The 21,435-nt window shown below is 61.3% G+C and overlaps 5 protein-coding genes across 7 annotated transcripts; 3 read left to right on the top strand and 2 right to left on the bottom strand.

Annotated features, from left to right (window-relative positions):
- The first annotated feature begins 8 nt into the window (after positions 1–8).
- On the top strand, positions 9–3,194 carry CHLRE_16g691327v5 (uncharacterized protein). The gene is made up of 5 exons (XM_043071709.1): positions 9–277; positions 451–565; positions 637–984; positions 1,146–1,455; positions 1,564–3,194. The coding sequence occupies exons 1-5, from the start codon at positions 99–101 to the stop codon at positions 2,547–2,549; spliced, it is 1,938 nt and encodes a 645-aa protein (XP_042916332.1). The 5' UTR covers positions 9–98; the 3' UTR covers positions 2,550–3,194.
- Positions 3,195–3,650: 456 nt separating this feature from the next.
- On the top strand, positions 3,651–6,734 carry CHLRE_16g691215v5 (uncharacterized protein). 2 transcript variants are annotated; one of them, XM_001698789.2, is made up of 4 exons: positions 3,651–4,052; positions 4,205–4,267; positions 4,439–4,671; positions 4,887–6,734. In XM_001698789.2, exons 1-4 carry the CDS (start codon positions 3,846–3,848, stop codon positions 4,963–4,965), a joined length of 582 nt encoding a protein of 193 aa, XP_001698841.1. In that variant the 5' UTR covers positions 3,651–3,845; the 3' UTR covers positions 4,966–6,734. The 2 variants fall into 2 exon arrangements, with proteins under 2 accessions (XP_001698841.1, XP_042916331.1); XM_043071708.1 differs by having other exon boundaries at positions 4,887–5,137.
- A 1-nt stretch (position 6,735) lies between these two features.
- Positions 6,736–8,884, bottom strand: CHLRE_16g691103v5 (uncharacterized protein). Its single transcript, XM_043071702.1, has 3 exons — positions 8,634–8,884; positions 8,290–8,421; positions 6,736–8,126 (listed from the first exon to the last, which is right to left on the bottom strand). Exons 1-3 carry the CDS (start codon positions 8,688–8,690, stop codon positions 8,073–8,075), a joined length of 243 nt encoding a protein of 80 aa, XP_042916330.1. The 5' UTR covers positions 8,691–8,884; the 3' UTR covers positions 6,736–8,072.
- Positions 8,885–9,008: 124 nt separating this feature from the next.
- On the top strand, positions 9,009–11,514 carry CHLRE_16g690991v5 (uncharacterized protein). 2 transcript variants are annotated; one of them, XM_043071698.1, is made up of 4 exons: positions 9,009–9,270; positions 9,459–9,981; positions 10,292–10,355; positions 10,488–11,514. In XM_043071698.1, exons 1-4 carry the CDS (start codon positions 9,240–9,242, stop codon positions 10,944–10,946), a joined length of 1,077 nt encoding a protein of 358 aa, XP_042916329.1. In that variant the 5' UTR covers positions 9,009–9,239; the 3' UTR covers positions 10,947–11,514. The 2 variants fall into 2 exon arrangements, with proteins under 2 accessions (XP_042916329.1, XP_042916328.1); XM_043071697.1 differs by having other exon boundaries at positions 9,456–9,981.
- Positions 11,515–15,436: 3,922 nt separating this feature from the next.
- Positions 15,437–21,367, bottom strand: CHLRE_16g690879v5 (uncharacterized protein). Its single transcript, XM_043071693.1, has 13 exons — positions 21,245–21,367; positions 20,779–20,846; positions 20,497–20,601; positions 20,322–20,332; positions 20,045–20,131; positions 19,725–19,849; positions 19,483–19,523; positions 19,245–19,255; positions 18,919–19,048; positions 18,565–18,591; positions 18,334–18,419; positions 18,059–18,089; positions 15,437–17,925 (listed from the first exon to the last, which is right to left on the bottom strand). Exons 1-13 carry the CDS (start codon positions 21,259–21,261, stop codon positions 17,636–17,638), a joined length of 1,029 nt encoding a protein of 342 aa, XP_042916327.1. The 5' UTR covers positions 21,262–21,367; the 3' UTR covers positions 15,437–17,635.
- Between the last annotated feature and the right edge of the window lie 68 nt (positions 21,368–21,435).

Raw genomic sequence — 21,435 nt, 5'->3', positions numbered from 1 at the left:
TTCCTCCAGCTCGACAACCTCAGTTGAACAATTACAGGGCTCGTTTGCCGGTAGCTCTGCTTAGGGCGGCGCTTCGGCAGCAGCGGCACACACTGACCATGACGCAAGTACAAGCACAAGCACGGCTTCAATGGATGGAAAGTTCGCACGGCAGGACAGTGTCGTGGACGGTGGGCAAAGCCCGCGCCGCGGTCGTGTACCTCCTGCAACTGGGTTTCCTGTTACTGTTGCTGTGCGGAGCCGGGGTCTCGTGGCTTCTACACGGAGGCGGCACAAGGTCGGGGGGGGGGCTGTAGATGCGAGCCCAAACTAAACAGAACCCAATGCAATAGAGCGAGGGGGCGAGGGGCGGCAGTTAGAGGAACCTTGGCAGTGCTTGACTGGCTGTCGGGGGAGAGGCCGGGATGGAGTGATTCGGCTTAAGTTGTGGCGTGCGGCGCACATACGCAGGCGGGATGACGACGCAGCAGAGGGTGTGCTGGCAGACACGGCCGGCATCCAGAAGGCGGTGGAGGGCACCCCGGCCAAAGCCAGTGCGGCCTCTGACGACATCCGCACCCCGCAGGTGACGCGGTGGCATTGGATGCGCAATGCGGGCATGCCAGGGTCTTTACAGCTCTCACACCTTCGCTGTAGATGCGGCTGGTGGGTGTGCGCGATCTGGCCGGTGGGCAGCCTGGTACCGCGACTGAGGCCGGATCTGGCATGGCACCCGGCAAGTGGCCTGAGGAGGGCGTGACGCAGTATCGGCCAGTGCGCCAAGAGCCTCACTCCCCTGTGCACCAAACCGCCACCACGCCGCTGAAACCCGCCACGCCGCCGCCGGCGACTGAGGTCCCTCCACTGGGCGCCGCCGAGATCTTGCTGCTGGGTCTGCTGGGCTGTGACGCGGGGATGGCGGCGGCGTGCAGCGGCAAGGACTCACAGCAACAGCAGGCACCGCTGGCGCCCGACACGTCACCCAGATCGCCGCCAGCTGCTCAGGTGCGTGACGGCGTCAGGATGTCACAAGCTATTCGGTGCAGGGTTGTCAAGTTATTTAGTGCGGTTCGATGTGCATGCGTCTGTGCGTGTGCGCGTGCGGTGTTGGGTCAAAGGTATCCAAGCATATCACACGCTGTGCCGACCTGTCCATCCGGTCCCAGGCGTCGATGGCGGATGCTCCTGGCCCAACGCCCTGGACGCCGCCACCGCCGCATCCGCTACTCACTGCATCAGCCGCGCGAACAGGAGACCCCGCGGACGAGGTAGCAGCTGCTGCTGCTGACAGGGCGTCGCACGCTGCTGAGGGAGCTGCTGAGCCGCTGGTGGCTCGTACCCTGGAGACCGCGCTCGTGACTGCATCTGACGACACTGCCGCTGACGAAGACACCCAGTGCCAAGGCAAAACCGGTGCCAGTCTTGTGCGGGGACAGGCGACCATGCGGATATCAGAGCCATCCCGCAGTGTTGATGGTGCGTGTGGCCGGGGTCTTGTATCGTACTGTACGCAGTGGGTGCATATACAGTGATAGCTTACATCTCTCAGAATACATAAACGCCACTTCGTTTCGTTTCTTGCAGGGCTTGCGGGCGGTGCCAGCAGCAGTGGAGAGCTGATGTCAGCGCCGCACCAGCCCGCCCGGTTGCCCAGCGAGGGGCCGGACCTGGGCGAGGTCCGGACTGAGCAGCTCTGCAGCAGCGAGGCACACGTGCTGGCCGCGGCGCACCTCTCTGCCGCCCTGCTGCACGCGGACTCACAGCCCGCAGCAGCCGCCCCTGCGTCCCACGCAGGCGGTGCCAGCCCAGGCTTCGCGGCTCAAGGCAGCGGCGACGCTTTGCAGGCAGACTCAGAAGCTGTTTTTGCTGCGACTGCTGCTCGCTCCAGTACAAGTGCTGCAGTCAAGGGCAGCAAGGAACCACTGCCGCGGCAGCAGTCAGGGCCCAACCGGGCTGGCGGCAGTGCTGGCGGCTCAGGCCCGTCTACGGCTAAGGGGCCGCGAGCGGCGGCAGTGGCACCAGGGGCAGCGGGCACGCCCGTTCAGCGTATGTCCAGTGATGGCCGCTACCGCAGCGCTGCCACCACCGCCCCTACCATCACCGCCCCTACGGCCCCCTGTCCGCGCCGCCACAAAGAGGGGCAGGGCTTGCCAGCGCACGCCTCCGGAGAGCTGCTGGCAGCAGGAGCAGGAGCAGCGGGAGACGCAGTGACCCCAGCAGTTACAGGTTCCGTGTCCCATGCACCAGCTGACGCCACTGCCTCCACGCCCCACGTGCCCCGCTACTTGATGCCCACAGCTGCCTCCACGTCCCGCCGCACAAGCCAGGGCCTGGGCTCGCCGCACGCAGAAGGCGGCACGCATGGAGCCGCCTCGGGCGCACCGCTGGCGCAGGGTCGCAGCATCCAGCTGCCCGCGGCACACCACCAGGACGGGGCGCCGGTGTCGCCAGGGTCAGGTGCGCTCAGCGGCCTGCGCTCCCCGGGCGCCACAGCCGCAGGCAGAGGCACAGGCACCGGCCGGACCACTTCTTTGCGCCGTGTGTCCCAGCCCAACGGCTCGGCACTCTAGGCGCGTGGGTGCACCGCGTCGGGCCAGGAATCGACCACTCCTGCTTGGGGCAGCGGCCGCATCAACGGTGTAAGCAACGGTACCCATACGTTTGACTATGGTTGTGGCAAGGTATAGTTCACAGGCAGTGCGTCACTCCCGCCCAGTCATTCAGTGCATGGCATACTTGCGCAAGTCAGTAGGGAACAAGCAGTGTGCAGACTACCGTACCTTACATAAGCATGCATGTGCATTGGGACGTGAATATTGCGGCCCCACATCTGACATCTAGAACACAGGCGATCGTGGTACAGCGATGGACTTGACAAAGGCGGGGGATGAAAGCGGCTGCGACAGTCGCGCGGGTGGTGGCGGGTATTGTAGGGTCGTACTTGCATGGACACTGCAACACTGCGTCAATACTAGTGAATGCCCCCTGGGCTCTCCCAGACAGTTCCCGTAACCCGACTGCGGGCACGTACCGGTGTCCTCGCTGTAAAGCCCCTTGGGTGCGTGCATGTCTGCTAGCTTCATACTGTGTGCATGTCTGCTAGCTTCATACTGTGTGGAGTAGCTAATGTACTCCAAGCAGCTATCAGGAATTGTACGTATAGTAGTCCGGAGTGAATTTGTACCCCTGGCGCCCAGCGCTTCGCCGCATCCGGATTCAACCCCCCGCCATGCGGCCCTTCCGCTCCCCCTCCTCCCCTATCCCGGCGCCTTCGCCCGCTGCCAGCCCGCTCTCACTTCCAGAGCACGCCTTTCCGCTCTTTCGCATGCAGCCTTGCACCCACCCCCTCTTGGTTTGTGGATTGAGCCAACGAGCATTCGGGATGGGTGTGCCGACTGCCGAACATGCACATGGTGGCCCATAACCATACGCTGCCGACCAAGGGTCAGCCAGTCAGGGCCAGGGTCAGCGGGGCAGGGCCAGGGTCAGCGGCGCAGGGCCAGGGTCAGCGGGGCAGGGTCGGGGCTCAGCCAGTCAGGTTCAGGTTCAGGGAACCTCGTCGTCCTCGTGGAACGGGGGTTGCGGATGGGGCCAAGCATGGGGTGTACGCCCGGAAGCGCCCAGAACACTCGAGAGGCCTCTTTATCAGGGCGAAAGTGTGCAAATATAATCTTCTGCTGATACTTTGTAACTATTTCAACGCAAAGCTTTAAAGGACATCAACGGGGGTCTTTCGGGGGGCAATTGCGACCGCAAGGCTGCCAGCCGGCTTGGAAGCCTTTGCATCGTTGCCAGCCGGCTTGGCGACTGAAGGGCAACCAGTTATACATAGGACTGGTGGGCAGCGGCTCCAGCGGCGCACAGCGATGGCGTCGGGGTTCGGACTGTTCTTTGTGGGGCACACGGTGCCCATTACACACGACAACCTGACGCAAGTGGACCCCACGCACTGGGTGCTGGACGCCTCGGTCATTCCAAACTACGCGGCTATGCGCGAGGTGGCGCTGTTCCTGCTGCCCGGCAGTGTGCTGGACCCCAACGCGGCACTGGGGCTGTACGTGCGCGCTGGCAACGTGGGTGGGCAGGCGGGACCATTCTGAGCAGATCAGGGGGCCAAAGCACAGTCACAACAATGATTTTGCACTGCCGCATGTCGTAATGCTTGCTTTATATGAGCTGGCATGCAACGCGAACCGGCATGCGCCCTCCTCCTGCCCCCCTGCAGGCCGAGTGGGCCTACCGCGGCTGTGTGCACAACGCCCAGCCCAGTGCCGTCCTGCCGCTGCAGGCGAGTAAAAGTAGCCATTGTGATAGTGGTAGGGACCTGTTCAATGCTCGCCTGGCGCGGTTCCGCCGTCCTGTGCACATGAACGCAGCCTGCTCCGCTGCGTTGGCGCTGCGTGCACGGCCTGACTGCCTCCCGTACGTACGCCCTCCTCCTGGTCCTTCTCTTCAACAGTGGCCTCTGGCTGAAGACGGCAGTGTGGTGTCGGCGGCAGTGGGCGGCCAGTCGGTGCAGATCGGCGTGTCGCTGGAGGCGGCGGCGGACATTGTGGCTCGCGAAAGCAGCTCCGTGGGCGCGAAGGCCGAGTTCGCCAAGCGGGTGGGTCTGGACCTGTTCCGCTACCTCGAGTCCTTCCAGACCCAAAACATGGGCTCACATATCGTGGTGCCAGCCAACGCACTGGAGAGGTGAGCAGCAGGGGGGGGGGCGGTTAAGCGTGGGCATCAGTACGACGTGTGAAGGCGGGGTGCGGTGGCCGCAGCTGCCCTGGGCACACAGGTAGCAGACGCCTTCTTGGCATAGCAGTTGAGCCGCTCTGGGACTTCTGGGTGTATTGCTGGACGCGTTGTGCTGGTGCTGACACCCCTCCCCGGGGCATACGTCGTACCTGCATCCGATCCAGGTGGTATACACGCTTTCAAGAAAAGTTCCGGCGCGACCCCGACTTCCTCACTCGCAACACCGCGTCGCTGAATTCATAGTACTGGCATATTGTGCCATTTGCGACCTCGCTGGCGGCTGAGCCCGGCAAATCGCGTTGAGCATTTACTTCATTTACTTCAACGTTAAACGAAACCTGGTCCGAGCTCCTGAGCAGACCACCTAGCTTAACTTGAAGAGCGAAGCATTCCCACGGTGTAAAGCTAGCTGGAGGAATCTTCGCCGACCTCTCGGTGGCTTCGTTTTGCGGGCGTGCAACAACACGTGTGTTGGTTTGTTGATAGCAGAGTTTGTATTTACAATCAGTGAACCGCCATAAGGACGGGATGCCGAAGGGCGGCAAGTTGGCGAAGGGCCACAGCGCTGGCGGCGGTGGCAAGGGTGCACTTGCGACGCAGGACCGCAAGCAGCCTGGCCAAAAGAGCCAGCGGCAAAGCGGAAAGCTGCCGGCCTCGTCACTCGGGGTTCGCAAGGATGCTACTAAGAACAAGGCATCCGGCAACGGCGGCAAGAAGCAGCCAGGCGGCGGCAAGAAGCAGGCGAGTGGCGCGCCTGCGCCACGGCCTCCCTCGGCCATGCGGCAGCAGAACGGCGCCCGCGCTCTGACGCAGGGCCTGGGGCTCAGCGCGGCGGGTCTGTCTGCGCTGCTGGACGAAACCCTGAATGAACTCTCTGATAAGAACATCCGCACCGGGGCCAAGGGCGGTAAGGCGCAGCAGCGGCAGGCGGCTGGTGAAGGGCCTGCGGCTGAGGCGACACCCACCTCGCCGCTCGCCTCCTCGTCCGCCGGTCTCACGTTTGTACAGCTGGGGGGAGCTGCCGCACCGCCGCCCACACCGGTCGCACCGGGCCAGGTGGCCGCGGCACAGCAGCCCGCCGCGCTGGCGGCGCTGGCGGGGCTACGCACGCGGGTGCGGCATGACCCCGCTGCAGTGCTGGAGTCGCTAAACGGCTGGGGGCTGAGCAGCTAGCGTAATGGCCAGGCTTGAGGTAGCACGGATGAGAGCTGTCGTAGAACCAAATGAAAAATTACTGAAATGACTGAAGGGGCTACATACTACACACGATAAGGCTCGGACCGGAGAGGAATGCCTGGATTGTCGTCGGGACGACGGGACTCCGTTCGTCTGTGTGTGTGCAGGTGTGTCTATGTGTGTGCAGGCGTGTGTGTGTGTGTGTGTGTGTGTGTGTGTGTGTTAAAGAGCACAAGGAAAACGCGTGTGTGTGTGTCCACAAGGTGGTGCGTACGTTCTTTGCGTGCCTTCCTGCCTCTGTTTGGGTTGACATTATGTGCGGAGGTCAATGGGTGCATTGGGCGAAGACCTGGGTCTGGAGTTTACGAACCCAGGGTTGCAGCAGCCCCCCAAGTGGTACAGCACTACAGCGCAGATGATGTGGGGCAGTGCATGGGTCTGATGACAGCACCCAGGGCCACATGCCAGGCGGCCCCTGTGTGCATGTGCGTATGGATTAAGGGAACCAATCGCGCGCGCTCACACGCACACGTGTTGATGCTGCTGAATTGCCGACTGCATTTTGAATGAAAGAGAGTATGTGTAGGGTGCCAAGGAACCTCAAGAAGCGGCATGCGCAAGTCACGGGAAACGGAAAGGCCTCGAACTGTGTGTTAGCCGGGCAGCAGTTGTTGATCATGAGGCGCGGCTTCCAGACAGACGTGTGGCTCCAGCAGGCGCGTGGCGGCTTGTGGTCGGATGTCTGCGCAGATTGTTCATTGGTGTGATGAGTGACGTGGTCACGTGGACAAGACATATGGTTTCCCCTTGCATTGGAAATAATGGAATGGACAATTCCCCTCGCATGGGAAAAAGTGGGCTGCGCCCACGCCACGTCGCCCGTACAAGTCCTCAAGCGTCGAACCCAGCTCCCGACATTGCCGGGGTCGGTTCGTACAGGCACGGCCCGCCATGCGTCCAGCCACGACCCGCTGTCAAGCACACGCACAGCCAGCAATCAACCAAACAGCAGGAAATCCACTAGCAACAAAATTCTGCTGCGGCCTTCCACATACCGTGCCACGCTATGCTCGCCAGCAAAGACCGCAAACCAGACACCGGCAGGGCTTAACCTGCGCGCCGGCGCCACTTAGGCACTTATCCAGCGGCTCCGCCACGAGGCCTTGCCTGCCCCCTCTCGTACGCACATGCACGCTGCCACGGCTGGGCCCAGGGCCGCTGCCGCCGCCAGGCCCTGCGCCGCCACTGCCGCTCCGGGGACTTAGCCCTACAATACTACCCTTAGCCCTACGTCACTGGCTCGTGAACTGCGTCAGCAGGTCCCTCTTGTAACCAATGCAATCCTTAGGACGGGACGGGATCGGATGGGGGGCAACATGTCGGGTATGGCACTGCCACCTGGTGTTAGGGGCATGCCGTCTTCCCACACAGAACCACACGCCTTAAGCAGAAACACAATCAATACACCCAAATCATCATCATTATCATCACATCCACGATTCATCAGCCACCGTATACTGGCCCCATGTCAACGTGACAAAGCGCAGCACCGCATCAGTTCTATCATTGTCGCATCCGTCAGTTCGTCTGTGCTTCGCCCTCATCCACCCACTCCACCCCGCCGACGCAGTTCCATGCAGCGATGTACTCCAGGCAAGCAGCAAATGCAGTGTTGAGCCGCACGACACTTGAGACTGGCCATGGGGAAAGTGGCATGAGCCCACATCAGACCAATTAACAAGGCCCAAGGTCCGGCGGCACAACCTCACCTCCTGGACTTGGCCGGTATCGGTTTTCACAGGCACCGGCCAAGCAGTGCCAGTGCGCTGTAGCACACGTATGTACGGTATAACCAGGCTAGTCGGGCGTCACGCAGCCGTCGCACAGCCAGGCACCGGCCGGTCTCAACCTACACGCCGGCGCCGCTTGTCCGGGCAGCACCACGCTCTCCACCTTGTGGCTTTGCTTGTTCCCTCCACTCCGTATGTATCTGCAGTCACTGAGACCCCGAGCTGCAGTCGCTGCCGCGATTGGGCCTGGCGCTCGCTGCTGCCGCCACGGGGGCCGCCACTGCCGCCACCACCGTGCTACGGGTTCGCCCGGCCTGTCCATCAGCCGCCGGTACCTGTGCCGCGCCAGTGCCCTCCCCTGCCCCCTCCTGCTGCGCGCTGGCCTCACATCTTGTTGAGCCGCCGCGCGAAGTTGAGCGAGTACTCCTTCCACAGCCGCTGTGAGCAAGTTGGCAGCGATGCAGGCGGGCAACGGCCAGCCAGGGGTGCTGAGCGAAGCGGGCGGAACCCAGCTGAACAGGTCGACAGCACGCGCGGCCCCTCGCACGCTCGCTGTGCATTCGCCCACCTCCTGTACCGTACCAATGTGCCACCTGCTCACCTCTTCCTCAGCCGTCAGAGGCTTGACGGGGTCAACCCACTGCGGCTTGGCGTCGCCCTCCTGCGGCGGCTGGTGCCTGTGTGCCAGGAAGGCCTCAGCGGTCTTGGGGTCCTCCTCCGCGCTGGCCGCAATCTGATGGGCAGCAATGAGACGCACGAGTGAGACGCAGCCAAAGGCAATGTGGAGGGTCCCTGTCCGCGGTGAGGTGGGACCCTCCACATGTCGAGGTGGCTGTTGTGGCGTGCCGTCGGGTGTCAGACTGGCAAACTTGACGCCAGACTGGACTGCGTGCGGCGCTCCGAACCCCCCCACCGCTACGACAGCTGTTGACATCATGGTCCTACCCGTGCGAGAAATGACCTGCCCATCCCAGCGTCCTTCCGGGGCTGCTCCGCTGCCATGGTGCGTAACTCCGTGTCCTCGCAAGTTGCGAGGGCGCCTTAGTCGGGGCTGATACACAATTTCCAGATAGCACACCACGCCACGAGCTCTAGTGTGCTGGTGGCTTTGATAGCAGGGAAGGGTCTGGGCCTTAACCGCAAGTGTCGGTCGGCGCTTTTGTGTCTTTGTGACAGCACTATAACGCTATTATGGCTGGAATCAACGTGTATGGGGAGTTGAATGTGTTCGCGTCGCAGTAGCAGCAAGGGCGATAAACTGGCGAAATCATGGAAACCCATTCGCGAGCGACTTCGAGGTGACGCGCTGACGCCTCCGTAGAACCTCGGCCTGCCAAAACTGCAACAATTTTAACAGCACGTTGCAGACCGTAGCCACTACGTGTTCCACTACACCATTTCAGCCTGAAAGTTTTGCCCGCTGCCCGTTGCAGCCACGGGCCGATTAAACGTTATAGCGAACTCGTAGAAGCTGCTAGCTAACAACCTATTGTATCCAGGAAAGAGAAGCGTCAGTACCGCGGGCATGCCTCTTTGAGGTTCCTGGCTGAAATGGGCTGCGGGGCTAGCACTCATTCACAAGGTACCGCTCCACCTGGTGGGTTAGGGGTCACGCTGTCGATGCGGCGCCCGGCACGCGGGCCGGCCCGCCCCACACCAGTGCGGCTGCCCTCGCTGCGCCGCTGCTGCACACGAGGCCTTGACCTTGAAGGCAGACCTCTTTCAAAGGCCTTAAGCTTATGATGCTACACCTCCCTTTCGTTGCAGTAGTAGCCCAAAAGACACGCGCCGGCTCGCAGCAGGAGGCAGGCGCGCCCGTACCAGTTGCAGAGGAGCAGCTGAGAGACGCGGCCAGTAGGCCGGCGGCAACAGGGACAGCAGGCGCAACGCCAAAAAGCCCCCAGGGGAGCATCTCCACTGTGGAGGGATCCGATGCGGCAGCTTCCAACGGGCAGCAGCAGGAGGGCGAGGCCAACAGCAATGGCGGTCAACCTCGTGCAGGCGTCTTGCAAGGAACCGAAGGGGCGCAAGGCAATGGCAGTGATGCCGCTGCAGACGCCAACGGCAACGGCAACGGCTTGTTAGATCCGGCTGTGACGCCGCATGGGGGCACCGCCACCGTCACGTTGGGGCTGGGAGGTGCCGGCGGCGGCGGCGGCGGCAGCGAGTCGGCGTCCCACGGCTTCAACGCCCGCTCCCGCTACACCAACCAGTCTGAGCTGTCCATGGCCTCCACCAGCTATGACCTGTCGGGGCGGGGCGACAGTGACAGCGAGGACGAGCTGGAGGCACTGTAAGTGCAGGCGTGCGAGGGGGCCCTAGCAGGGGTGGGGATTGCGGGAGGGTGTACTCTTCCACCGTTCCCGCCAAGAAGCAGGGTTCGCTGTGGCGCTGCCCACAGGGGGTGCTTGTTTGGTGGCTGTGGAGGGGACTGGGTGGGCCAGGGCGGCCGTACTATGTGTGTACCGTACTCTGGGCTAGCGTACAGCGTCTTGCGAATGCCGCGCGCAGGCAATGTATCGCCAACATTCACCGCAGATGCTGTGCTAGGCTCACCGCTCCGGTGCTGGCCCTGCCACACAATGCCCCCCCCCCCCACACAGATTCACAATGGCCAGTTGGAAGCGCTTCTACAACTACAACAAGAAGAAGCACCATGACCTGCTGGTGAGGCCAAGCAGCGGGCGGGGCCATGTTCGAGACGTTCCAATTGCGTCTCATCTCTCGTGGAGCGGTACAATCAATACCCTTTCCTGTTTCGACTGTCTGACTGACTCGCGCACACCCTCCCTGGCGCAGACTTACTTCTGGCGCAAGTTCCCTCCCTCGGGCTTCAGCCTGTGGTGTGTGAGCTACCGCTACGGCGACCTACTGCTGGCGCCGTTCATGGCGGACAACGTGGCGGCGGGGTACATGGCGCGACTGGAGGAGCTGCCGTCCTATGGGGGAGGAGCAGCAGGGGGCGGAGGGGGAGGTGGAGGCGGGCAGGACGGCCCCGGGCACCTGGCTGACGAGGTATTTTGCCAGATGTACAGCCTGCACGATTACGAGATGGACGAGTACCGGGTGGTGGGGCTGCTGCTGGCGCCCGGCAGTGCGGTGCCGCAGGCGCTGGCGGCACTGAGCACCTTTGACGGCTTCGCCTACCTCAAGGCCGATAGCGGCAGCACACACGTCAAGCAGTTCGTAAGCGCGTTGCTGGTGGGCAAGAGCCCGCTCACAACCCTGTCGCTGCTGAGCGGCCGGGAGGTGTCGTAGGCGATACGCAGCTGGCGAGGGACTGAAGCCTTGAGGCTGCCGTTCTGTGCCGGACGAAAAGCGCGTTGGGAGGAGCCCTGAGGTGCAAGGCAGGGCAGGGTAAGAAGAGAGAAGGGGCAGGGACGCAGGGTAGCTGGGAAGTACGTGGATTCACGCAGATATAACTAAATGTACCGTGATGGTACGGTGACCTTGGGATGATGAGCTCCATTGCCCAGTCTTGAAAGGTGCAGGGGCAGTGCATGTATGGTATGTGCCGAATGCATGATCGGGGTTGCAGCTTGGTTAAGCCCGAGGCAGCGGCGCTCGATGTTACGGGCGGGTTGGTTGTGGACGTGTGTTGCCCATGGCTGACATGACCAGGTCCGCGGCACCGCGGCGCTGTGACAGCGCCTCTGCCCTGACATACTCGTTTCTGAGTTTGATGTTTGAGGCATTCCTCACATGCCCTTCATTACCGTATGTGTATGACCGTGAGAATGACCTCGGTATACGTACACCACGGTATACCCCCAATGTCTTCGTTGTGTTTTGCGACTCCAGTAGACAGGGCACCATATAACGTAATCGCCGCTGCATTACAATGCGAAACCGCGAAAGCACGCCGTATGGCGTTGAGTACGTGTGGGTTCATGTTTGCTTCCACAATTCGGATCTGCTGCAACCTTTGACACAGCAGGTAGTAAGTTTGCAGGCAGTGCGGCGGCAAGTATTATATGTGCAGGATGAAACACAGGAAAGCTGCTGAAGTTCTAGGACGAAGTCTTGCCACGTTCCTTGCGCACGTGGGCATGCATGAGCTTGATTGCACTCAACGCAATGTGAGCGGCTTTCTATGCCGCCTCGCACTCCTATGACGGTACTCTGCACTAACAAAGACAGCAGGACAACGAAAGCAAGCCTCGCCATGTATCAAATACTTGGCAGCCCTTACCCACTGCTTGACACACACCACGCCAGCTGCTGTCAATCCCAATAACACATGTTATCCAGTACTGAACCTACGGTGTCATTCGCAGCCACCAGGCCATCTGTACGGCACATACTATGCGTGAACCCTGTGGACAGCGGATGTGCCTTATTGACTCCTTACTGCCGTGTAGCGTTACAAACCGCCACGGCCCCAAACGACAATCCCAATCTCTCAAACCGACAATAGCCTCCACTCATGCCTCAAGCGGCCTAGCAACTCATTCGTGGCCCTCAGCGGCCTCCTACCTCCGGCCTCGCAGCTCCCGATAACCCCACCAAGTCCGCCGTGCCCGCCCCAGCCCGCCCGTGTTGAGGTTGCACTAGTGGCCGAAAGTGCTGCCAGTACTGGGTGTGTCGCATGTATGAAGTGCCTGATAGCAGCAGAGTCCAGACAACCACGCACGCCGCAGCGCCCACGGGTGCCACCACATTAATCCGCGGCGGCACCAGGGGGGGCGGGTGGGTTGTCACCGTCCCGGCAGAGGGACGATCCGAAATACAGTACAGAAGCACAACGGCAGATAAGGCGCCGTGTGCTCCTGACGCGTACAAGACCCAGCTCGGTTCGGCCCCATGCACAGGCACGTACCCGAGCGTCCTGCGCCGTGCGTGACTCTAACGCAACACGGCAGTTACGTCGCAATAACTAGACTTATCTCCACTGCGCTGCGATAAGTCAGCGCTTATTGACTCCTTACTGCCGTGTAGCGTTACAAACCGCCACGGCCCCAAACGACAATCCCAATCTCTCAAACCGACAATAGCCTCCACTCATGCCTCAAGCGGCCTAGCAACTCATTCGTGGCCCTCAGCGGCCTCCTACCTCCGGCCTCGCAGCTCCCGATAACCCCACCAAGTCCGCCGTGCCCGCCCCAGCCCGCCCGTGTTGAGGTTGCACTAGTGGCCGAAAGTGCTGCCAGAGTTTGGTAGTAGTCCTCAACGCCGGGAGGTCATGGTGCGGGCGACGGCAGCCCTGGTGGCTGGGCTTGATTGGCTTCGCGTATGCAGCTCTTCTCGCAAAGCGCTTGGCCCAACGGCCGGTCATGCAAACCAAGGTGCGGTCGGCGGTGATGGCGGTGGCGTTCGTGCCCTTGCGCTACCGAAATCATGTGTCTCGAACACCGCGGAGCGCTCCGCCCATCGCCTAGCTTGCGCACGAACGTACGGTCCTAGTTGCACACTCAACAGCGGTCAATAGAACGAGCTTCGTGCTTGGGGATATTGGCTGCACGAGCAGCACCATCACGCGGGGATGAGCGCCGCCGGAGGCGCCGCCGGCACCTGCTGCAGGCGCAGGGCGACGCCAACGCGGGGCCTGACAGCGCCACACTCCGTCGGTCATGGGCGGCCAATGGTCACTACCAGAAGACAAGCAGCAATAGGAACACGACTGGCTTTGCAAGGGCCATGATACCAGACTCACAAACGTATCAGGTGCACCAATGGCCACGACAGAAACACACATGCGTTATCCCGCGTGCGCCAGCCATGCAGACGACGCCGGGGCGTTACAGGGAAACACATGCATCCTTGTTCAGGTGTGTGGCTTGTGGGCAGCTGTGGCCGTCCGTGTGCCCAGGAAAGGTAACAGTGCGTGTTGGCACGTGTTGGCACGAACCACTGGAGACCTCGGTACTCTCTACCGGCCCCCAGGGCCATGCCATAACACGTGTTGACGTTGTAGGCTGCTCGGAACAACCTTGGGAATAATAACAACGTCGTGACTCGAAGCTGGGACAGGCTAGCCAACATGCGCCACGCAGGAGAAGGCGCGAGTTGCAACACTAGAGCGGTTTTACGTACGCGAGTCACGCGCGGCAACCTGCCCTTCGTTCACCCGCGCCGTCGTGGTGTAGGATGCGGGCAGCCATGCCCAGCCGTGCAGCATGGCCACGAACACTAATTTCTTTCTTGCTAGCTAGGTGCCATGCTTGAGATTTGCAGTGTCTTGCATAAGAGTCACTACCAATCAAGCAGTAGGTACACCCATAGATAGCATCACCCCGGCGGACGCAGGACAGGCGCGCACGTGAATGTTTGCCTCCAAACGCCGCGGGGATGCATGCACACAATGTCCCGTACGTGCCGATACCGTACGCCACGGCAGCTGTGGGGTGTACCGTAATAGCAGGGAGGGCAACATGAAGGGTAACACCTCAGCAACCCCAGCAAGGCTGGCCTGGTCGAGCGGCGCGGAGGGGTGAAGGATACCCGGCACGCGTGGAACGCGCAATGTATCTATAGTGATAGAAGGCGTAGTGATGGGAGGAAATAAGGAGCACTCGGGGCCGCGATGGCGGGTTGGATGCGCCACGGGCCCCGGCCCAGCCAAAGGGAGCGAACGCTGGGCGGAGCCGGTGGGTGAGCGACTCGAGGGACGTGCCAGTAGTGAACAGCAGTGGCGGATGGGTCATCCAATGTGAGAGATGATACAGCCACGCCGGCAGCCAAACTCCGCACTCGACCACGTACGGGCACGTCGTGGTACTGCTGTGAGGAGGCCGGGCTGAGTTGGGATGCCTGCCAAGCCTGGCTACCCACATGTGAGCCTGTGTCGCCATACGCTCTTAATAGTAATGACATATAGCACACTGCTCCTAGCACTTCGGTGATAAGTAATTGCCCCGCCGGGTGAAGTAAGGCCGGGGCTGAAAGGAACCAAGGTTGGTTCCCTAGGCGTCCACTCGCGAGTGGGCAGGCGACACATACAGTTGGCATTGACGTGCGTTGCGGAACTAATGCGTACGTTGGCTTGGGTCTCTGGGTTCATGAGGCATTGACAGAACACGCTGCCCCTGCTATGGCTCTGACGAAGTAACATGTATGCATACATGTCCTGAAGGATTGGCAGGGAGCGTGCCGCACAGCACGCAAGCCGCGTGACTACGGTAAGCATGAGGCCATAACGTGACACAGATGCCGTGCCATACAGGCGGCCAACGCTACGGCACAAGCCAGCTTGACGCGTCCACAGATACATACATGGCGCCTGACACCTGGATAGGAGCTATCAGTCTGACTGTGGGGTCGATGCTACCCCGGCATGGATCTGGGTTGAACGGTTGGTGGTACCATCGCGCGGGCATGGCGGGTCGAGTAGCGTGTTTCATGCACGGCACTCCCGCTAACCAGCTACACACCGCAGTGTACTGGTTATCCAACAACTACATTCAGACCATTCTGGTATCCCACTCAAACCTGCGCCAAGTGTCAGGAAAAGCGCTTGCCAAGTCGGCTACCCGCTTTCACAGGATGGCGAGCGGGTGACTGGCATGTGTACAGGCGGGTGGGCCAACAAGAGGGGAGGGCGGATGGGTGCCGTGACTTGGTGGTGGGCCCCACCGCGAGCAGCAACAGCCCAGCCCAACACACGGGCGCCATCCAAACCCACCAGGCAGGCTGTAATCCCAGCTCCGACCGTATCTCGCAACAAAATGTTGGTTGCGCAGGGTCGGGCTCACTGCGTGACACAGCGTCCGATGCCTGGTGCAGGGCACGAAGGCATGTTTATGCGTCATGCGGTATAGTTATGCGTCATGCGGTATTGTTATTGGCTGGGCATAGCATGCTGGCCGAACTGCACAAAACTCCACATCGCTCACTGAGGGCGAAATATCCGGAAAAACAAATTCGGCACTTGGGCCTAGCGCACACATCGAATGCATATAGGTTGGCTTGGGGTGCGTCAGCCAAACTACAAGGGTGGTGCCGCGTGATAGTATGATGTGCGTGCGGACCTCAAGACGTACAGGGTGACGCATGATCACGTAAGCCCGCTCCGTTGTCAACACGAAGCAATAGCGAGGCGCAGGCTTGCCGTGCACGGTACACTCAAGGCGTATTGCGACAGGGCACGCAGCAGGGCACGCAACAAGTCGAAGCGTCCATAACGACAGGGCAGGCAGCATAATTGCATGCGGCACACAGGCCATATCGCAAGACACATGATGCGAGGCGCAAAGCCTGTTGCTGGCGGCACACACGCCGTATCCGAACGTGGCGCTCAGACCACACATTGTCCACAACGCAAAGGCATGTACAACGAAGGCACGTAAGCATTTCAATGCCGTCTATAATCCACAACGCAAGAGTGTGGAGCCCGTTGCTTGCGGCACACAGGTCGTATCATAAGGGCACGTATGCCATCTATTACCCAAAAGCAAGGGTGCGAAGCCGTTGCTTGCGGCACACAGGTCACATCATACGGGCACGTATGCCGTGAATTGTCCATAAAACAAGGGTGCGGAGCCCGTTGCTTGCGGCGCACAGGCCGTATCATAAGAACACGTACGCGGCGCATTGTCCATGAAGCAAGGGCGCGGAGCCCGTTGCCTGCGGCACACAGGCCGTATCATGAGGGCACGTACGCCGTGAAGTGTCCATGGAGCAAGGGCGCGGAGCCCGTTGCCTGCGGCGCACAGGCTGTATCATGAGGGCACGTACGCCGTAAATTGTCCATGAAGCCAGGGCGCGGAGCCCGTTGCTTGCGGCGCACAGGCCGTATCATAGGGGCACGTATGCCGTCCATTGTCCATAAAGCAAGGGCACGGAGCCCATTGCTTGCGGCGCACAGGCCGTATCATAAGGGCACGTATGCCGTCCATTGTCCATAAAGCAAGGGCGCGGAGCCCGTTGCTAGCGGCGCACAGGCCGTATCATAGGGGCACGTATGCCGTCCATTGTCCATAAAGCAAGGGCGCGGAGCCCGTTGCTTGCGGCACACAGGCCGTATCATAAGGGCACGTATGCCGTCCATTGTCCATAAAGCAAGGGCGCGGAGCCCGTTGCTTGCGGCGCACAGGCCGTATCATAAGGGCACGTATGCCGTCCATTGTCCATAAAGCAAGGGCGCGGAGCCCATTGCTTGCGGCACACAGGCCGTATCATAAGGGCACGTATGCCGTCCATTGTCCATAAGGCAAGGGCGCAAAGCCCGTTGCTTGCGGCGCACAGGCCGGATCCCAACGGCACACACGCCCTTTCCCCAAGGGCACGCGGGCCCTGCGGCCTGGATAGGCAGACAGGAGAAGTACCGCGCCAAAAGTCCTGAGGGTCTTGGGGAGGTGGGGGTGGCACAATGGAAGATGTGGAAAGGTATTGCACAAAGCTGTGAACTGTAAAGCGACGGGTAGACACGAAGGCACGGCAAGCAGGACCGCGCATGGCAAGCAAGTAGCCCGCCCGCACAGCTGTGCATGCCCTTTTGCTTTCAGTGACTTGCCGAACGCCTTGTCCGCAACGCTTCGCGCGCCTTTGCTCCGCTTGAAAGCTCCGCTCTGCTCCGATTTGCTCCCGAATGCGGCCCCCGAACCAAAGCGTGGTTCAAAGCGCCAGAGAAGCTTCGAAGGGCATTCCCTTACGATCAGAGAGCGAGCGTGATCAAGCTAAGGGGTTCCATTGAGCAGGATCGCGCAACAAAACGCTGCAACTCCGTCTGAGTATATATTAAACGCTTATTCGGTCCATACATGGTCAAGTATAGTTAGAACCAGGTATAGGATTGCAAAGAAAGTCCAGAAATGTAGGGAACGTTTAAGTGCGACACACTGAGGTCACCGTCCCGGCAGAGGGACGATCCGAAATACAGTACAGAAGCACAACGGCAGATAAGGCGCCGTGTGCTCCTGACGCGTACAAGACCCAGCTCGGTTCGGCCCCATGCACAGGCACGTACCCGAGCGTCCTGCGCCGTGCGTGACTCTAACGCAACACGGCAGTTACGTCGCAATAACTAGACTTATCTCCACTGCGCTGCGATAAGTCAGCGCGTATCCACGCACTACGCGGATCCGACAACTGGCAGCAGCTCTAGCAGCGGCCTGCCATGTTGCCCAGCTGCTCACGCTGTCTTCTTGGGCGGCAGCGACGGCCCCGCGCCCGACGACCCAGGCAGCCCGGCGGCGTTGGCCTCCATGAACGCCCCCCGAATCTGGTTGGCGATGTCGTTGACGCCGCCCGGCGCGTGGTTGAGGAATACTGTGGAGGCGCGGTTGTGCGCACCCAGGTCCTGTGGGCGGCCGGGTAGGGTGTGGTCTGGGGTGGGGCAAGGGCTGGGTGCAGGGCGCTCTTTGTTACCAAGACCTGGGGAAGCTGCAGGCCCGACATCTGCCACGTCTCTCGCACCCACGACCCCCGTTCACCTTGAGCGTGTCGAAGTACTGCGTCAGCAGCCTACAGCAGAAGCAGCAGTGGAACAGCGGGGCGGGGCGCACGGGGAAGCAGCAGTGGAACAGCGGGGCGGGGCAGTGGAACGGCGGGGCGGGGCGCACGCAAAGCAGGAGGCATAAGTCACGGCGGCATATCTACACCGGGTATGCCCTGGCAGGCAGGCAGGCCTGCCTGGGTTGCGTGGTCCTTCCTCTCTGCCTCCCGCCCCTTACCCCTCCCATCCCCCTTCCCTTGCCTCCCTGCTCACATGAGGCTGAGCACCTCCTTGGAGCTGATGTCGACGACGCCGTTCTGGAAGTCCGACACCGAATCGCGCAGCCCGCTGATGATGGCCTGCGGGGTGGGGAGGAGCAGTCGGTTCCAGGGTCATGATAACGGGGAGTCAAGGTAACTGGGGCAGATGCAAGACAAGGGCTGCATTTCAATCTGTGGCTCCTTTGCAGCGCACACCTAGCCGGCCAGCCAGCCAGCCACACACCTGGCGCTGGCGCGCGATACCCTGGCCCTGTAGCAGGAAGAGACCAGGTGTGCACAGCCACGTGGGGTAGCGGCATGAGTATTGAAAGACACTGCGCCGAGAGCAATTAATAGGGCGCCGAAGCAAAGGAGCTCCGGGACAATAATCCGAGGTAGTTCACGTACACCCCGCCCCCAAGACTGAAGGTTTTTGAAGTCGCGCTCATCTTCCATCTCCCGAGGTTCGGAAGGCTTTCCAATAACAGCTGCACGTCATTGTTACCAAAGATGCTTTCAAGAAACGAAATGCGCATGACGGCAGAGTAGGTTGTCAGCGGGCTCGGGCATATGCCCATATCTCCCGAACCACCCCCACCTGCAGGAACTTGGCCTCCGCCTCCGCCTCTGCGCTCTTGACCACCGCCACCTTCTCCGCCTCCGCCTTCTCCGCCGCCGCAACGCGCATCCGCCGCGCCGCGTTGATTTCGTTCATGGCCTCCTTCACCCTGTGTGTGTGGGGGGGGGGGGTCATGGAGAACGGAGTGATTGAATCACACAAAGTGGTGGGGGGCATTCGGAGGGGGTGGGAGCGAGCGAGGTTGCCAAGCACTGCTGCTGAGCACATGTGGCCAAGCTCATTTGGGCACACGGCTCGGCCTACATTGCGCGTGCTGCCCCCATCCCTCGCCGATCCCCTCTTACTTGTGGGCGGGCTCTGGGTGACGAGCGCGGGATTGCAAGCGGGATCAAAGTGGGGCCGAGGGCAGGTGTAAGCCGGCGCTCCAAGTATGAGTCGTAAGGAATTACAACAAGGTGCGCAGGGATGTAACAGCATACTGGGGAATCAGTCAGCTGGTCAAGGTTTTGTTCCGCGCAGGCCGACCTCTCACGCATGGCGCCTCACACGGTACGCCACCACTGCCCCACGGCCCCGCCTCACCGATGTCATTCACCAGGACGTGGATGATCAGGTAGCCGTACCTGCAGCAAAGCACACGGCAAGAGCGCACGACAGCGTGTGTGAGGGCGGCAGCGGATGCTGGCAGTGCACGGATGTGCGAAAGAGTACTTTGTACGTAATCAAGGATATGGTAGCTGCGTTGCAGCGAGAGCGTGGCGGCGTATCATGCTGTGGAGGCGACGTTGGCCCCCCACGACGTTCACACGCGTGCTGCCACTCACTCGGACATGGACTTGGCCAGTGCGTCCTTGATGCCCTTGGCGATCTCGTCCTTGAGCTCGTACGTGTCGTCCAGGCTCATCTTGGGCACAGCCGCGCGCACCTCATCAAACACGTAGGCCGAGATCTGCCCGGTGGGGTTGGGTGGGGCGCGGGGGCACAGCAGCGGCAGTGGTGATGGGAAGGTGGCACTCAATGAGGCCAAAACACGGCGACACATGTGCCCAAACCAGCCCCACGGCGACACATGTGCCCAAACCAGGCCCGCCCATCCATAACCCGCCCATAACCAGACCCGCCCGTACTGACTGGCTGCCCCCACCTGCTGCCTGCTGTCCGTCAGCCTGTAGTAGGCGTCGTAGACCGCCTCACGCTGGACCTGGTACTGCACACTCACGACCAGGTTCACCTGCGGAGGTGCATACCTTACGTGAGGCGATAGGACCGCCGGCAGGCGTCACCTCCAGGTCAGGCCAGTCGACCCGCTGTGACGCGGACGCCGTGGACTCCGCTGCCACACGAAGCGCCCCCGACATCCTACTTAACCTCCACATACGTCCCTGCTTCCCTGACCCTATCCCAGAGCCCTCGTAACTCACGAAGACGTTATCTGCAGTCTCGTGTGCGTTGGGTGCGTATGCGTTTGGACAGGCACATGAGTCAGTACCGGTGTCACGGTCATTCAAGTCGTGTGACACATGGCCAACTAGACAGCCCAGCAGCACTGAAGGCCGCCTAGTCACAAGCAGCTACGAAACGAAGACACGCACCCACCCTTGGTCTTGGTCTCGCACTTGACATCCAGCTGCTGTACACGCAGCGACAAAGAGCCGGCCACACTCGCGCCCAAGCAGCACAGCAGGCAGTTGAAGCCCGGGTCTGCGTGCGGGGCGGGCGTAGGTGTGCGTAGGGGTTGGACGGGCAACGCAGCGCTGGCAGGCCAGCGCCCGTGCCGGCAGTGGCTGCTACGGCGGTATGTACGGCGCCAACAGCATACGCATCAGCGACTGCTGGTTAGGGCGTTGTACACTTATTTAGCCATACGGCCATACTCACGTGCGATATGGCTGAATTTACCACAGTTCTCGACGATGGCCACCGTCTCCTGGGCGGGGCACACACAGCTGCAGGGGGATGCGAGCGAGAGCGCGCGGCCCAGGATGAGAGGCACAACGAGGACTGCAGCTGCGTCGGCAGCGTTGTGCACGTGTGCCTGGTTGACGCGGTATGTGGAGGCGCGGGGGCCGTGCTGCCTGGCTGGTTGCCGTGGCGCGCTACGGGCCAGCCCTAGTGCAGTTGGCGGGCACTCTCGGCGGGCCCTGGACGTGGCAGCTTGCGTGCCCTTCCAGCAATATACATATACGTTTCTCATTGTACAGACTCGGGACCCCAACTGACAGTCTACGGCTCGGCGGGAAGCTGGCGAGACGCCCCGCCCCAACCAGTCAAACGGCAAACGATACGCGCCTCTCGCGCGCTCGAGCTAAGCGTCTGATGTTGTGTTTGTGTTCCGAAAACTCACCAGCAGCAGCATGACATTGCAAAACGGGGTGCAGGCACCGGGACCGGGCTCGAGGGTGTTGCGCTGTGAGTGAAACCCTGGCAATGGTTGTTTCAGGCCGAGTTTAGTATACTTGTGTATAACGGCTGCCTCTTTGGGTGCGTACGCTGACTCGCTCGCACTCGATCGAGTCGATGCCTGCTGAGCCATCA

This window comes from Chlamydomonas reinhardtii, chromosome 16, assembly GCF_000002595.2.
Source record: "Chlamydomonas reinhardtii strain CC-503 cw92 mt+ chromosome 16, whole genome shotgun sequence".
NCBI classification, from domain to species: Eukaryota; Viridiplantae; Chlorophyta; class Chlorophyceae; order Chlamydomonadales; family Chlamydomonadaceae; genus Chlamydomonas; species Chlamydomonas reinhardtii.
Note: the sequence above shows the minus strand (reverse complement) of the source record. Positions and strands in the feature narration are given on the sequence as shown.